At 40.5% G+C, this 18446-nt stretch overlaps 1 protein-coding gene across 1 annotated transcript in view; it reads left to right on the top strand.

Annotated features, from left to right (window-relative positions):
* Positions 1-17925, top strand: part of LOC135577008 (dymeclin-like) — a 225210-nt gene extending 207285 nt beyond the window's left edge. The window contains 1 exon segment of the mRNA XM_065044447.1: positions 17785-17925. Coding sequence (XP_064900519.1) covers positions 17785-17925 — 141 coding nt within the window.
* Positions 17926-18446: the final 521 nt, after the last annotated feature.

Raw genomic sequence — 18446 nt, 5'->3', positions numbered from 1 at the left:
GAGGGCAGCATTTTTAGCAAAAATACAAAAAGGGGGAATTGTGGGAAACTGCAGCGGGTCTGTGGAATTCTTGACAGAAAATATGAGACTAGAGATCAGCCTTGAGATATTAAGATTTACCCTTGAGAAGGATGGGAGTAAAGGAGTATCCGGAGAAAGGAGAGATGTACCCGTGAGAGAGAAGGGGATAGAAGAATAACATGGATGATAGGAAAATTAACCAATGAGATGTTAGTGCTGTAACTTGTAACCAATAGTGAAAAGACACATGAACTGTTAGAATTGTATAAAAATGCACTTGTAGCAATAAATGGCATCTACTACTTTCATCTTGAAAGAACTTGGTCTATGTCGTTTGTCCATCTCAACCACGACATCCTACTCCTAGTTTGATCGCAGTTCTCTAGGAAAGATGCATCCTGCTCATCCATAGGGCTTTTTTTTTTAATCTTCCTGGAATCCAGAGGAACAAATTTCATCCAGAGCTGAAGGAAAGCGGCAAGAGCTGGGTATTGCACAAGGTATTTTGGGAGGGTGGTGCCTCAGGTGACGGACTCGAGTACCAGTGATTCAGTGGCTCAGGCATGAGATCCCTTGGCCAAGATGAAGGGTGGGCTCGCTCAGGACACTCCTATTTCCAAGCTGTTGTCTACATGGAGACTAATATTTAAACGAAGGCTTAATGTCTTGTCCCCTCCACCCCTGAAAACTCTTCCAGTTACCTTCTGGAAGCTGCATTTGGGATTTGGTCACTTCATTCCAGAGAAATTGCTTTCTTTATGAAGCTGAACAATGACATTGGAATGAAATAATCGTATTTTAGAGTTACCCAAGCTGCTTCAGAAGAGCTATTTGATAATATTGTCATGCAGGTCAGCCTTCCACAGATGTCGGGACGGTGTTTTCATTCTCCAAAACCAGTTTTAAGAATAAACTGAAAAGTTCAGATGATAAGGTCAATCCCAACATGTGGAAATGTACTAGGTAATAATAACAATTTAATTGCATAAATGCAAATACAATATATTAATACAATAATATATATTGTTAGTGATTCTGAGACTAATTCTTCAAACCAAGAAAGATGTAAAAGGGAAAATAAACCCTTCTAGGAGGGAGGTGGTCAGCAATACAAGAGTTTTGCTGTTTCCCAGTGTGTTTCTCCTGTGATTGTCACCTGGACTTAGTCCCTTCACTGCTGCAGAAACCTGTAACCGCAGTCACGGCTGAGCCGATTAATGTCTCAGCTTTACCTGGGGCAGCTTGGGGATGGTAATTAACTGCGTCCCATTAAGACACCAGATGAGAATTCATGCAGTTACATGCAGAGGCTTTAGAAGATGGAATAGTGTCCTATGACAACAGTTATTAAAGGTGGTTTGTTTTGGTGGGCTGGAGTCCGGGCAGAACAGGGGAAAGCTGGAGGGTTGATTATCAGGATTTTCAAATGCATTGTGTGTCCAGGCAATAGCGAAATTCTTAATTCATGTTTGTGATTAAAGTTCGTATAAAACAAAAAGCAATGGGGTGAAAAAGCTGTTGGACAAATAGCCTGGGAAAGAGCAGCACCGACAGGAGGGTAGAATTTGCTGCTCAGTATTTGCTAAGGGTTTAATTAGCATCTTTTCACCCTCAGTGTTAAAAAATAGGAAAGGGAGTATGAAGGAACGTAAAACAAATGATAAGCAGCAGTGATATTCTCGTGGAAGCTGGTTACCTCTTAACATTTGCCTTTTCTCTTGAAACAGAGCAACAAATACAAAATCAGTGTTGGATGAAAATAGCCAGATATCGAAATCTGAATCTTAAAAAAAGTAAATATATAGTTCTTTATGCATCCTGTAGAGAGCAGAAACATATTTCTGCAATGGACACAAGTGAAATCTATTGCAACAATCTTCTTTTTGAATCAGAGGCATCTGGTTGTGCTCTACCGGTGGCATGAGAGGGACCCATCAGCATCTTCGTGTCTGGCAAAAGATACCCCAACCAGTTCTTGCCCAGAAGGATGTTTGGCAATGAATAATCAGGAACCAGCACTGTTAGAAATATTGTTTTGGAGGAGAAAAAAAGTGGTAAGTGGTGGCATTTTCCTACTGTCGCTCAGGATGAGGGATGTTTTGTGTCCTGCTGCTGGAGCATCCTCGCAGGTGGCATTGCCGGTGGTGATAAACACAGGGCTGATGTTCGGTGCTCTGCAAACTTTGTGGATGGAGAGGGTCAGGAGATGACATAAAAACTCCACTCACTAAAAAAGAGCATAAATTGCCAAAATAGGCCAATCAAATATTTCTTTATGCACAGCTGAAGTCTGGTCTTGGCCTGTGAAATACCCAACGAGACTGGGAGTGAATGGAGCAACAAAATCCGATTTTTCCATGTGAGCTCTTGAAACACTGCATCCTCTGTCAATGCATCTACTTTGATTTAGCTGTGCAATTTAAAAACAAGTATTCCCTAAATTTTGTTTTTTAGTGGTACATATAGAGATAGGGTCAATCATTCTCTTACTTTATAGGAAGGATGGGCACATATAGAGAATTTGAGCAGGAGAATTTAAACTTTACTCAGATTCTAATATGAAACAGTCTGGTTTTGTGTCACTGGTTACTTATCTCCAGCTCCTTTAAATTGCTTGATTCCATTGGCTTAAGGAAATATTACAAGTAAGACATATAAAGGAGAGAGAAAACACTGAAGAAATGAGGATGTGAAAGCAGGACGAGACTTTCCAAGTTGTTCCCCTTAGTAACAGATCCTGACACCGGTAAACAACATTTTCCATGTCTCCATTTCTCAAAGTGACTTCCATTCTGCGAACCGCTCTCTTGCCACATCATTTGAACTCTCTTAACTTTCCAGGATGACGATTCCCTTTTTTTTTTTTTTTTTTTTTCTGCACAAAGGCGCTTCCCTGCCTGGAGCTGCAGAGTTTTGCTGGCAGGAACCCAACTCTGCTCATAACTCCTCATGCAGAACATCTTAGAGGAGGGCTCTGAGCCAGAGCCCATCCCCTATTCACTTAAAAACTCTACATTTAGTACATTTAGTCAACCTAAATAACATTCCCCAAGTTTCCCTCCTCCGTACCTTAGAAAACCCACCCTAGACTTTTATTACATCTTTCGCCGGGACTAAATCTGCTTTGCACATGTTGTGCAGCTTTCCCTTCATTGCAAATACTGGGAATCTAATGAAAAGTCCAGTGCCAAATGTGCATGACGTGTTGTTTCCAAATATCTTGCAACTTTGGGCAATGCAAAGTAAAATTACGCTGAAATGCTCTGAGATTTTTTTCCTCTTCTCAGCTATTTGCAACCCCTGTGTTCATTTTCTACTGCAAACCTTTAGTACAGGTGGGGTAGTTGAAAGGCAAAAATTTGAATTTAAAATTAATTTATTACTTTCATTGATTTAAAAAAATATATATTTTTTCTCATTCCATATATATATGTATAAGTCTTTTAAAAAATATATAAATTAATGTGGCAGATACCAACAATTTTATCCTAGAAAGTGCAAGATTTGACGTGTTATTAACAACTGAATATAAGATTGAGGAAGAAAAAAAATCATGTAACCAATTTCCAATTATACCATTCCAATAGTTCTTCCACTTTTAAAGTTTAGCTGTCTTTTCTGAATTAGTCTTTTAAATTAAGTTTCCATAACATGTGGCAGATTGAGAAAAACGGTCCTCAGAAGATTTCTGCCCTGGTTGACAGATGAACTAGATAATGGCATATAATCTTTTCCATTTTCATGATTTGACACATTTTCACTTCTGTGTGCATGTTTAAATCAAGGAATCAAAATAAATTTTGAGGACAGAATATAAATCCCAGGTGAAATTACAGCTTTCATTGCAGCATTGACTTAAATGTAAACAGCAGGAATGTTCTAGATATCTTCTAATTAAACGCATAAATTAGAGAAATGTCTTGAATATTTACAGCTACTACACCAAGAAGTGAAAATGAGGAATTTGTCAGCTGATGGCTCCCTTAAATGCATTCCCATACAGAGATTAATTTTGTCACAACCTTTGCTACAAGTTGCGATGTTTCTCTCGGGTTGATTTACGGTGTGTATGTTCCTGCTTAGGATGATTTGTGATGTAAATGGCTTTTTCCTGGCTGAGCAGGGGATTTCTCCCGTATTATCAGCATCGCTGCTGAGGACTCCGCTGTTAGGATTGGTCCGATCAGGGACAATTTGTTTGTAGCGTTGGTTGATAACCGGGTCAAAACTCAATGTTATTGCAAGAAAAGGGACTTGGTTTTCCAAAGGAAGATCGATATTTGCAAGAGGAGCCACCTCCATGGGTGTGGGAGGGCTGGAGTGCAATTAATTAACAATTTATATTGATCTGTGAGGGCTGAGGAGAGGATAAACCAAGTTGTGTTGGAATTCTTTGCAGATGAGGTTCTTAAGGACATGGTGGTATTGGATTGACAGTTGCACTGAATGATATTAAAGGTCTTTTCGAGCTTAAATGATTCTATGATTCTGTGATTGTTGCTTTCACTCAGGGTGCCTTAACTTCAGCTGTATTTGATAAGTCGTATCAAATAATTGCATTGACTCTCGAATCCATGTGGATTTAGGCTGGGTTTATGGTTCCCTAAGCTCGTAGCCCTCAACCCACAATCTGTTGAGCTTGCAAACAAGGATGGGTTTTCTTGACCATGTTCTCACGTCGACTCCTTACCCTCACAAACCCCACTGGACTCTCTTCTACCCAAGTTCCAGCTTTTCTTCTTGTCCTTCATGACCAGACTAGTACATACTTACTAGTGGTAAGTGTTTCATAGAATCATTTTAGTTGGAAGACACCTTCAAGATCATTGAGTCCAACCGTTAACCCAACCCTGGCATTACCCCATGTCCCTGAGAACCTCATCTCCGTGTCTGTTCAACCCCTCCAGGGATGGTGACTCCACCACTGCCCTGGGCAGCCTGTTCCAATGCCTGACAGCCCTTTCTGGGAAGAAATTGTTCCCAAGATCCAACCTCAACCTCCCCTGGCACAACTTGAGGCCGTTTCCTCTTGTCCTATCACTTCCAGCCACCATGGGCTCTTAGATCATGGGACATGAGGAAAGATAGGGAATCCTGTGGGACATAAATTTGTATCTATGGAGTAGAGTAGAAGAAGAACACAGCCCTTAAACTTACGTGTTGTCCTTAACACAAGACTTGTGAGATTCAAGTGGTGCCTGTAGCGTTGAGCTTGGAATCGGGCAGCAAAACTTTATTTGAATTCTTCGTGCTTGTCTGTGCCATCAGTGAAGGCAAACAAATCTGGAAATATGGCATCAAAAGCATAATAAATCAGAAAACGCAAGTAATTTTCATGCATTTTTGCAAGAGCAGCTCACTTGAGGCCTTTTTTCAGATTGAGGTGATGTTTTGCATTAGAAAAAAAGCAGTTTTAACGTCACAGGATGCTACTTTTTAAACCAATAGCTGCGAGAGGACACCAAGCAGACAGATAGATGACTTTTTGGGTGTTGTTGGCTCCTTACTCCCCATAATTAGTCAAGGAAGATGCCATTGCCCAGCTGCAAGACGGGTAACAATGCCCTCCACCTTGACAGAATCATCTTACTCATTAGTAGTTATACTTTTCTTCTTCCTACATGTTACTTGACTCTATCATCGATTAAGGCTTTTTTCAGTAGCTAATTTGAACATGTTATCACAACCTTCATGTCCTGCATGAATAGAATATAAAATATAGAATAGAACGAGCAACCTAAAAATCCATTTAAGAAAAGGCACCTTGGTCACATGTTGAGGTCACTTTAAACCCCCGTGTCTTGGGTCTGTCTTCACAGGACTCTCAGCATTAGGGCAAATTAAAAAATTTTATTTTTTTTTTTAAATCTATGAAGTCCATATCCACAAAATAAAGAGCGTAAATGGCCACATTTGGCACCAGTTCCTCGACTCACCATCCCCTCAGAGATAAGGCTGCAGTTTGGCACCACGCGCTCCAGCTGGAGAGGTTTTGACTGTCATTTCACATTTCGCTCCTCGAGATAAATAAATTTAATTTCCTGCATGTAACGGGGCGGCCGCTGCTCATCTCATAGCACAATTCCTCTGTTTGCTGAGGTTTGAAATACTTCAGGAGGGAGCGCATCCGTTGGGGAGTAGATTTTTCCAGTTTGGGAAGATTAAGGGAACCAAAGGTCTGTGGACTCAATAGGAGCATGGGGCATTAGCACATCCCGAACCTCAGGCAGATAAGGGTTCGCTTCCGAGTCTGCCCTGATCAGAGAGTTAACGGTTGGTGACAGTGAGTCTGTCTCTTGTTCTGAAGTCATTGTTATATTTTCTTTTTTTTGGTAATATTTACAGGCCTGGCTCGCTCAGGTTAAAAAAAAAGGACAAACTCAAAAGGAGATCTTCCTCCGTGGGCACTTGAGAGGGAGGAAGAATGTTGGGGCTTGGCATGTCGTCCCTCATGGGAGGGACCGGAGGAGGATGTCCGACTTTGTGGCTACTCTTACATAAAATTCAAACCTTGTAGAAACAAGCCACGAGGTGCCTTTTGCATGAGGAAATGTGTAGTAGACATCAGACTAATGGAAGGCATTCAACTCAACGGGGAGATCGGGGTCTTGTTTCTCTTGTTGATACACAAAGCCAAAGTCTAGGTGCTGGTTTAAACCTCTGTGCAGTGATAACGGAGAGGAGCTTGGTCCCAGTTGTCCAAAATAATGTTCTTTTTGGCTTCGTGGGATGTTTTGGATGCTGCTGTAGCGTCGCACCGATTTCCAGTGAAAGCATGTCTGGGACCTCCGTCACTGGAAAAATATGCGAACTTGAATCACTCTGCTCTTCTTCTGCCACCTTTTGTGTTGGGGGAATTTGTTCTATGCAACTAAATGAGAAGACAAACAATTGGGATGTTGTTATAACTCTGAATTTTGGTTGAAAGAAGCAGGTGGGTGAAAATAAGAGTTTCGACCTCTTGATCTGCCTCCAAGCTTCAACTCGATAATCCCAAGGATGTGTTAGGGCAGCAGAGAGGGCCCGTGTAGGTAGTTTCCAAAAGGAAAAATCCTTTAAAACTGTGAAATTAGTGTGGTTTATGCTGTCAGTCACCCTTCTTTCCCATCTCAGAGCCTGAAGAGCAAGGAGATGAAAATCAGCACAGAGAGACTTCATAGGTGGTCACCAACTTTCCACCTGCAAGCTCAAGGTGGGACAATCTGTAAAGATGGACGGTGAAATCTCCAGCTCCTGTCGAGGGTGGGGGAAAAAAAATCTAACCCTGGGTATGACAATTACTAGAAAAAAAAGTGAAAAATTGGTAATATTTACATATTAGGAAGCTGGGGCAGAGTTTGTATGTGGTCCAGACAAGTGAGTCCCTCTTGTACCAAGGTAGAGTTCTTGCTCCAGCGCTTTACCGAAACACAAAAATATGGGTTGCATTGTTGAAATTTAACAGTTTCTTTAATTGCAAACACACTGGGCTCATTTTCCATTGCTGGTTGCATGGCACACACCATGGCAAGTGTTTAATTTGCACAATTTCTGAGGGTTTGGTAGGAATAGAAGAGTGGGAGAGGTTTATCTGGGCTTTGGTTTAGCATGATGGGATGGTGCGTTAGCCCAGGTGGAGCAAACATCTATGATGTTATATTAATATTTCCATTATAAACAACATTCCTCGTATTTTAAAGCAGTCTGCTATCAAAATCAAAACAGCTGCTGTGACTTTGACAGTAGCACTCACTGCTAGAAATTTAAAACATATAGTTGGCTCTAAAATTTGTGTAGATTCAGCATGTCTTTGAGTAAATAGCTACACATTAGTATATACTGATTATTCAGCAGGATTATTTTCTCCAAACCCTCCATTGTTCAACTCTTTTAAAACTTTTCAGGTGAGTTTTTCTTTAATAATAAGGCTTAATAAATTAAATCAATCAGACTAAAAACATGCTATTTGCTTCTCAGAGAATAATTAGCAGGTAGTTGTCTCTGATGTGAAAACTGAAATATTGGATGACATTTATAACATTGGTTTTGTTTTAAAAAATGGTTGATGAAGGGAGCACGGATCTGTAATTTTTATCCAGAAACTGGAGAAGAATTTGTAGCCCAGATATGAGTTAATTCTTTTTTCTCTCTTCACCTAAAAGACTTTGCCTTTTTCACCCCTGTTTTGCCCTCCTTTGAGTTCCTCAGCATTGTTGCAAATAATTAAATTGTATGGGAGGAATTATTTTGATTTCTGGCTGTCCTGGTTTTGTTAAAAACAAGACCAGTGCTCTTTTAGTGATTTTTCTTTCAGCTATGTTCTTCTAGGTGGCTGTACTTTTCTGAGTTTTAGCCTGCATATTTTTCCTAGGATGCTGTACTCGGTGCTGATAAGAGACCAACGGAATGCTGAAGATTTATTACTATAGTAGCTAAGAAAGACTGATAAGTTTTCCCACGTTCCGTTGTGAGAGGGGCGTGTTTGAGGAGGGGTGGATGGAACAGGTGACTAGAACTGACCAACTGAGGATCAACTGAAGTATCCCATCCCATAATCATCATACCCCCTATATAAGAAAGTGATCACGAGGGTCGCTTTCTCTTCAACCATGGCTGGCATCTAGAGAGGACCCTGCCTGTCTGCCTGTGATCCACAGGCCTCAAGCCCTGCATCCCTGCAACCAGGTTCCGGTTTGCTGTGAAGTCCCATCCATGACTTCCGGGGGCCTGAGCTGCACCTACTGGAGCCACGCCAGCTCTGCACACCCAGCTCTGCCACTGCTGGAGTGACGCCAACTCCACATCGAGCATTCGAGATTGGTTTTGTATATTTTGTATATATTCTCTATTTATTAGTAGCATTACTAAAAGCCTTTAGAACCTTCCAACTTGAAGTCTCTCTTCCTTTCTCCTTATCTTTCCTATCATCTTTCCAATCTAAAGGAAAGGGGTGGCGGGAGGTAAAGGGGGTAACAGGGAGCGTCTGCCACAGTTTATTGCCGCCTTGCCTTAAACCTTGACACTGGCAAGTCCTGAACCATAAAATTTTAATTTTGAGACTTACGAAATTCATTATGTCCAAGCCCTTCTTTACAGGTCCTACTAAACCTTTGTTGATTTAATTGTGACTTGTAGCAGCACCCAAAATCTACTCCTAATCTTATCACCTTTTTTTAGCAACTATATGAATCTTCTGTATAAAGTTGGCAGCAAATTATTGATTTCTAAATGCATTCCAGTTTTAACAAAAATATTTGCTGCAAATATACTGGGTTTTACTGGGTTGTATATGCAGGAAGACAGAGTTTAAACTCATTTTCATCTTCCTTAGCACTGTCTGTTGTTATAAAATATGAATTTTCTGCAAATCCCATGGTAAGAAGACTTATACATCCACTTCATATCGATAAAAGTTTTCGGATTTGATAAGTTCATCCCCATTTGTGTACTGATGCCCTTTAATGCAACTGCAAAATGGGCCCGGGGATTATTCTGGGTTTTAGGTTTTATTACAGATTTTAATTCCCTAAATTCAAAAGCACGCAAAGGATTTTCCATATTTATCCGAGTAGTCGATGCATGTACGTAACAGGATCGCGAATGCTCGAGCGAGGTCAAGCACCACAACCATTTTTGTGAGTTGACCAGTAGTTTTTTCATTCCATATGTTTAAACCTTTAATTGTTTTGTTTTGTTTTGTTTTGTTTTGTTTTGTTTTGTTTTAATTTCAATTTTGATAAAATTCCTCATTTTTTCCTGTCAGCATTTTCAGGTTGTTCATGTTTCAGGTTAAGCCCTGAAATGGATGAAATTTTTTTGTTGACGGTACCTCATCTACACATCATCAAACCTAAAGTATAATTACATATATCGGCCTCTAGTACTTTTTTTTCTTATTATTTGCCAAAGCCAGCATATATTGTATTTTCTGCCATGTTGCAAACAGCCCTATAATGTTCCCATCGCCATTCCCTGGCTCTCTCTGGTCTCCGAGATGTTGTGCTGTTATCTTGGAAATCTTCTGAAATAAATGTATATTCGTCTAAACAACATGGTATACAGAATAATCCTGACATGGCAAGCAAATTTTCATTATAAATCCTTAAATCATGATGTATAATATAATGTTATGTAGAGGTTAATGATGCTTAACAGTGCATTAATATGTGAGTCCTGCTTTAGTCTTTCGTTTTCTTAATCATTTTTTTCCTATCCCAAAATTTCCCCACGTAGACAGAATATCCATGAAGCTGTTTTCTCAAAATTAAGGGATTTGGGGGGTGAATCAGCTGTTCAGGTGACATATTTTCAACTAGTTTTGCTGACCAGGAGTCTAATTTATTTACTGCCTTCTCTAGAAGTAGCTCACAAGTCAGATGTTTCTGAGGCTGCCTCATCCTAAGCTCAAATTTATACTTTTTGTACACTATATATGGAATTTGTGCAGATTAATGACTCTCTATGAAAACAAAAATAATTTCTATGGCATGATTTGAAGTTTTTGCTATTTATCAGCAATATTTCCAAGCTGCAAGGAAAATAAGGATGTAGGTATGTGTGTCCCTGACTTTCTAGAAGGACTTTAAAGCTGTCAGCATTTGCCAACCTATCCTAGAAATACAATATTTTTTATTTTCAGCAATGTGGTGCTTCGCAAACTTCTGCGCCCTGGCAGGTTTACTGCAAATATTTCACTTCTTTAAATCATTGCATCTTTACCAGGAAACATTTAGGCACAGCTGTTTTGTTGATTTTTCCAAAATTGACCAATTCTTTTTTTTTAAATTACATTTTCTGAACTCAACAGAGGCATGTCTGCTTCTCTGGTGGTGATTCAGGTCGTACAGTTCAAATTCACTGTGCATTTATTTTCCTGTCACTGTGCAAACCTTTATTCTGAGTGATCTGAAAACTGAAATCGCATCTCAACAATCCTAACTTGGCTAAAAGTGTTGATTCCTCTATAGATAAATCTTCCCTGCCCTTTTGCACCAGGAAGATTGTATCTCATTAGATTACCATGGGTTACTTATTGAATTTTTGAATTTTACTCCCTGGGAAAAATGTCACTTTCTAATACATGGGGGATATTTCACCCTCTTCTTCTCATCTTGAGTTTTCTGTTTCGAAACCTCCCGACACACTCCAAGCCGCTTGTGTTCTTCTCCGCCGTTAAGTATGCACCTACTCCTCCTGTGGATCTTTGAACGAGACATGCAGGTCACACTTCGTCGAGCAGGTTTCCTGTTTGCATCCTTCATCACCCACCATTGTCTCTTGTTGGGCTGTCGGTGCCTCAAACCTGAAAAGACAACAAAGATGATATCGGGCATGCGTGGTGTAACCAAGACAGCTATTTCACCCAAGCCACATCGACTTTGTGTCTTAAGTCAAAGAGAAACAGTGTAGACGTGAACCGGAGAAAGATGAAATGGCATTATCGCCTGGGAAGAATTAAATAATTGCAAAAATTCAATGTATCGGTGTCAAGGGTTAGATTGAGGGGTGACAATAAAACCCTGGCAGATGTATTGTTAACCCCCTCTCCCAACCCACTTCCCCCTTTTTGCCCCTCCCTCTCCCCCCTTTCCACTAAGGAGAGGCGATTGGGAGGAAAAGAAGGACAGAGAGAAGAGAGTTGGAAAAAATTAAAGATGTTTTACTAATGCTACTAATAAGAATAGAGAAAATAATACAAAATATACAAAACCAATCTTGAAAGTCTCAGCAACCGCAGAGCCGGCAACCAAAGTCCTGGATTAGACTCTGCAGCCAATCAGAGCTGGATTCAGTCTCTCACTAGGCCTCAGTTTGCAGGGACGACTAGCAAGGTCCTCTCCTAATGTCGGCCGTAAGCAGAAGGGACGAGATCCTCGTGATCTCGCACTTTTATATGAAGTATTCACGTGAATGGAATGTTATACACAGTTGGTCAGTTTCTTGGTCACTTGTTTCTCGTCGCCCCTCTCGCGAGATGTCCATCCATGCTTATCAATAAGTTTGCATTCCATTGCTAGGTTTACCAAAACATGTGTCTGGTTCTCCAGGAAAATGCTGTTAATATGAAGGCTTTAGCTGACAGGCAAAATTCACTAAAAGAGAAACTTGTTTTTAGCAAAACCAGGACAATCGGTATCTTAGGACAAGTACTTAGAAGTATTCTTCCATAAATTGTGCTCTGCCAAAGCACTTAAGTGCTTACATTTATATAAAAAATACATTTAAATATATAAAAAATTAAATATATAAATGTTTTTATATATGTATATCAATACCACGAACAATGTAGCAGCCATGACTGTAGAGTTGTTTTCAAAACATTCGGCCATTAATTTGAGTCAGATTGGGATCTTGGGGACCAGATTTCGTTGTGGATTCTGGATTTTGCAGACAAATACAAATTTTCTCCCTCAACCCAAACTCCTTATAGGTTGGTATGTTCAGTGCAAGGCGTGTTTTAGGACTAAACATTGCTGGGGTAAAAAAATCATTATTGCCCCTATAATAATGACTTGTTATGGTGCTGAATCTGAGCCCTTATATTTTTTTTCTTTGCCAGTTGATGTATTTTGCTAAAAAGGTCCAATCTTGCAGATGCTCCCCAGATGATACCACTATATTTAACTGAAGCAATATGAAACACGTAATTTGCCAACGTGTCATTAGGTTACCAAACAAGATTCATGGTAAGTTTTTCAAATTCACACAAATCCCATTTTCAGAAAGACTTTGAAGCTTCATATTGATAGCAAGTTACCATGAATTTGACTCTCAAATGTATTCAGACTCCTTTGGAAGTGGCACTTTTCTCCTAAACCGGTCATGCACTTTTGAAAATACCGACTCACGTTGATGATTTCTGTTTCAGAAACCACCATTTCGAACCGAGGACTAGAGGAAAAGAGGATTCTCCAGTTTTATGTTAATCCAATTCTTTGTTTTTGTTCTTTTTCCACGGTGACTGCCGCGTTTTTTTGACAAGGGCTGCGTTATATCCAGTAAAGCAGACTTTTTTTATTTAATATATGGCTCAAGTAGCTCAAATGCCACCAAGTTACCTGGAGCCGTGCCAGGGGATGTTGGCTGGCCATGATGTTATCATCCTCATCATTAACTGAAAAAAAAAATACAATAAACACAAAAAAATACAATGTCGTTGAACTTTTGCGGTAGGGGAGTTATTGCTGTTCAGTTCTATATCTGTTCATCGGACTTCCTGTGGTTTTTCATCGAAACGTATGACTGACGGAGCAGACAGTATGCAAAGTTCTTGATCTGTCTGGTTTTATACGCTCGTCCCGACCACTAAAAATCTGACTTCTGCTTCGTCTGTCAGAAGAAAACGAGATAAGGTGCCATGGTGGGTTGATTCACCAGAGCTGATAAGTGTTGTCTGTATTTAAATGGTGCCATTCAAATCCTTGCGTTACCTCCAGCTCTTGAATTTTCAAGTATTGCCTTGGGTCGGTTTGTTTTAAACCATCTGGGGTTTTCTCTCCTCTGGTAACAACAGGATAAAAATGCAAATAACAGCTCCGCTGGACTCATTTATGGCAGGGCGATAAGTTCAAAAGCTTAAATAGTGAAGCGTGTGGTAAAGCATGTGGGTAATGAAGAATTTGTCCATCTTTCATGAACGAAAAGCTGAGAAGGAAAAAAAAAAAAGATATTATTTATCTCATGCCTAGGTGTTTCCTCTATTATTAGGATTACTGTTTAAGATGCTTTAGAGTGGTGCCTCTTTTCAGAAAGTGCTAAAAATCAGGTTCATTTGGGCGTCACACAGTGAAAGCTCCCGATCACTCATTTGGAAGCAGAATGTGCAGGAGACCAAGAACACAGAGCTGAACTTAAACATTCCTTGAATTACCATCTGTCCAAAATCTTAAAGTTTTATGGCACTGGTCAAGGTTTTTATGTGGTGTTTAACCCTTTCTGTAATAAATCAATCTGATAAGGCAGAAATGCTTTGAAGTTACTTCCATTTGATGATTTTGAATGTTAACAGATTTTGTTTTCGATGAATACCCCAGTAGTGAAACTGTATGGGAAGTTTTTTTTTATTTTAACATTGGTAAATCTTGCAAGATAGAGTCTGGTGCAGAAGTTATCTCCATGCTCAGACCTCTAAAATTTCTCATTTTTAATGAATGAGAAGCCATGGCCACCACCCAGCCATGGATCATTGCAGTTGGCTGTGAATTATTGTCCTGGAAATCAAATTTTCCGCGTTTTGTTAGCAATGCATTGAGCTATTTTGGGTACTGTTCAGAGGGACCATTAGAAAAAGAGAATTTCTGCCATTACTTCTTTTTATAAAGATAGGTTTTATATTTTTTGTATATAATGGCAATGCATATTATATCTCTCCTTAAAAATCTCCTTATCCTTGTCTACATTTGCACGATAAAACTGCAGACTGTTCAAGGTATATGCTGAGTGTGAGAGAGTCCGGGCCGATTGAAGTGAGTTATGGTCTTTAATTGAAATTTAATTATTAAATTGCTATGGTACGATCACAATAGATGGCAACATTGATCAGTCTGAAGAAAGACTTAATAAAATCAATGCGTGACTGTTATTGCCTGAAAATATGAATACTATCTGCTTTTCTTCCAGCAGTGATAATGGGATAGGAAGAGCTGGGCATCTCAGATGTAGCTATTGGAATTTCTAAGACAATTTTACCTACTGTTTTAAAGCTTCAGATGTTTGTTAAGTCCTGAATGGTCCCAAACCAGAGTGTCTGCAAACACCAGTCACTATAATCTGTGATTCTGAAGGTGTAAAACAATTATCTGTGTTTAATTCAACTCAAATTAGTGTCTTTAATCACTTTTTTTCCCCTTCCCTTGCAGAAGAACTACTCCAGGCAGCATTTGGGGTGCAGAACAACGGCTATGTGAGGGTTTTGCTCTGCTAGGAAATGTTGTGACAGTTTAATCGTGAGGTTTAACCATTCGTTCTGCTGATGCAACGTCAAACAGAACGTGTTCCTGTCTGTGCCAACCACAAGTCAGGAAGCGTTTAGGAGGGAAGTGGGGAAGGTTACGCTGAGGAGAAACAGAGTAGAATATTGAGTTTAAAAAATAATAATAATTAAAATCTACGTGAGGGCTTGATTGGAGTGAGGGTTAATTTGATGAAAGAATTGTGGTGTCCTCAGAAGAGGGATGGGGTGGCGGAGGGGGAAGGCAGGTAGAGCTCGAGGACTTGGAGCCAAGATGGGAAGGGATGGGACGGTAATGAAAAGGAGGATCTCACAAAGATGATTAGAAACAAGAAAACTTGAGTATAAAATAGAAAGATACGCTAAAGAGAGATTGTGAAGATACAGCAGGAAGGAGTTGGGGATGGGAGTAGGCCAGAAAACAGGGAATTAGAGATGGGGGTGAGTGTTGGGGGTAAGATACCTAAGTATGAGGAAACAAAGTGATGTGGAAGATTAAACAAACTTGTCCAAACAGACCAGGGGAGGGGGGGTTGTAGAGAGGTGGTAGAAACTGGTTTAGGGGCACAGAAGGGCGATGGGAGCTTCTCGACCACAAACTGCATGTCTGACGCAGGAAACGAAACTTGCTGATGTACCTTAGAGGTTCTGGGCTTTGAACTCAACAGGAGTTTTATGTAGAAGCGACTTTAACAACCTTATTTTTGAGCTGCCTTCGTTTCTTCCTTTCCGTGCTTAAAAGGGGCCTGTAAGAAAGATGGGAACACACTTTTGAGCAGGGCCTGTTGCAATAGGACAAGGGGTGATGGTTTGAAACTAAAGGAGGAGAGATTCAGGCTGGACATGAGGAAGGAATTTTTGCCCCTGACGGTGGTGAGACCCTGGCCTGGGTTGCCCAGAGAGGTGGTGGATGCCCCATCCCTGGAGACATCCCAGGCCAGGCTGGATGAGGCTCTGAGCAACCTGCTCATGGCAGGGGTTGGACTGGATGAACTGTGAAGGTCCCTTCAACCCAAACTATTCTGTGATTCTGTTCTGTGATTCTTAAACTGAGGTGATAGTGCTGGAAACAGAACTTTCCTCCTTCCCTCCCTGATTGCTCTAAGGATGAGCTCCCCACATGTTCCGAAGTCATCAAGTACAATAATGACAGCCGCACCAATGGCCAAAATGGTTTCTCTCAGGGGAAATATTGGTGTCCAGCTATGAAGAGCTGTGGTGAAGAACCTGACCCCAACATCAACCAAACCACAGCAGCTCCAGAACATTGGAGCATGCTGGAAAGTGACACCACTGTCCTCATCAGTCATAGAATCGCTATTTGGGTTTGGTTTGGGTTGAAAGGACCTTCCAAGCTCATCCAGTCCAACCCCTGCCGTGAGCAGGGACACCTTCACCCAGATCAGGTTGCTCAGAGCCTGATTGAATTAAGATGTCCATGGAGACACATTCCTCATACATCTGATGGCACCTTTGTAGCTCAGTGTAATTGTGCACTTGGCATTTGCATCAAACTCCTCTAGTAACAGCAGCAACGCAAGGAAGAAGTAGGGTAGTTACCATGTTCTCTGGCTCCAAAAATACAAATAACCTGTGTAAAAATGATATAAATAACCCTGAAAGCTAAGAAATACCTTTTCAAAAGAGACTGTTCCAACCAGAAGGGTCTAAACACAAGGAAACGGGACACTGGAACCTCAACAAAGATTATTGGGTTATCCCTTCGTTATTAATGGGTAAAGAGGCTTCTTGGCCATCACTGTGCTTGTTCTGGTCATGTCACACCAGAGAGTTTATTCTTAGTCTTAGCCACAGCCTTATAAATAATAAAATGGGTTGTGTTTTATCTTACCCCAGTGATCATTGTCATGAGGCTTTTATCTGAGACTCTGCCAAGCTCTTGGCACAGGCAATGTTTAGAAGCAGATGAAATGATTGAAGAACGTGGAACAAAGGTAGGCTCAGCTCTTCCCCAAAACATGTGCTTACCGAGAACAAACACAGTGGGTTTGCCGTGTATATTCTGCTTTGGGAGGGAAAAAATGAGAGAAAATTGGAAAATAAGGTTTATGTGGTTACAACCTTAGAGGCTGAAGTAGGATAGATACGTGACATGTTGCAGTTGAGGAGCCTGAAGGGTTTTAGACCTTTTTTTTTTTTCTGTTAGAGTCATTCTGTGTGTTCCTCAGCAACGGGAAAGCCAAGGCACAGAGGTAGTGACCTACCCAAAAATACAGAGCAGATTTAGAAGTGGCCTCCAGGAGCCCATCCATGGAGCCATGCTTCCCACCGTGCTTCTTGAAGAGCATTTCTCTCCTGGAAAGTCTTTGAGAATTCGAGGGAAAAAGTCAATTTGTTGGATTCCTGAAAATAAATCACAGGCTGTGTTTATTTATAGGGTCTTTCCAAAGGATTCTCCTGCTCTTCCTGCTAAGGAGCTTGGTACAATTAATAGCAAAACGCTTTTTAGGGAAAACTGCAATAAACAGGTGTGTACATGTGCAAGCCTGAAGGCTTTTGTGGGGCTGCTAAAACTGACAGTTTTCCTTAAGACTTTTGTGTTTTGTAAAGGATTCACATGTTTAGTCTTTGTTAAGAGCCAAACTGAGTGAGATCAACAGTGAAAGGGTTGAATGCAACATGCCGATGTAGCATTCGGTACAAAGAAGAAATTATAAATGATTTCTTTATCCTGTAAATATTTTCCTTTGGGTCTAATGGTTCAGTTCCTTTCATTATTTTTTTCACCAGACCTCTTCAGTGTTTACATGGGCTGCGTGTTTGCAAACAGAAATGCAAACCTTCCCTCAGTGGACTTTGCTTTCTTGTTGCAGAAGTTTCCTGAGCTGAAGTTCAAGTACGTGGAGGAGGAGCAGCCCGAGGAATTCTTCATCCCCTACGTTTGGTCCTTGGTCTACAACTCTGCCATGGGGAATAAATGGTGGGCAAAGAATCAGTCACTGGGAATTGCCTAAAAATGTGGGGGGTTTTCCTAATATGGCTTTGCGTGGTTTTTTGTTGCTCAGGCTGTTCCTACAGAGGGGAAAACCCACCTTCATTCCTTGATATTTGGTATCCAGTATATATATATATTATTTTTTTTTTTAATATTTCTTTTTACTTAGCTGAGCTTCAGATTAAATACTCTGCTTAGTGCCTTGTGTCTTGTACTGTGCTGAGCAGCAGAGCAAAGCAACAGAGCCGTTTTCACCCTGAAACTAAACTCTTTATGATGGCTCCAGAAATAAAAAAAACCCTCAGTCTTCCCCCAAGAAAAAGTGGCTTCGGCATCCGCAACCTTGCAAGTTTCTCCCAGCTGAAATAGGAAGTGAAAATGAAATTTAAATTATTTTCTTTCTCCTAAATCAAATCTCGCAGACGCCAATTGGCCTTTAAAAGATCAACCTTTCAGCACACAAAATACGTTATTGACCTAAACAATGGCCATAAAACTTCAGGCTGCCTTTATCTCCTCACTTGGCTTCTCCTCCTTCCT

Source organism: Columba livia, chromosome W (genome assembly GCF_036013475.1).
Source record: "Columba livia isolate bColLiv1 breed racing homer chromosome W, bColLiv1.pat.W.v2, whole genome shotgun sequence".
Lineage (NCBI taxonomy): Eukaryota > Metazoa > Chordata > Aves > Columbiformes > Columbidae > Columba > Columba livia.
This window is presented reverse-complemented; position numbering and strand designations above follow the sequence as displayed.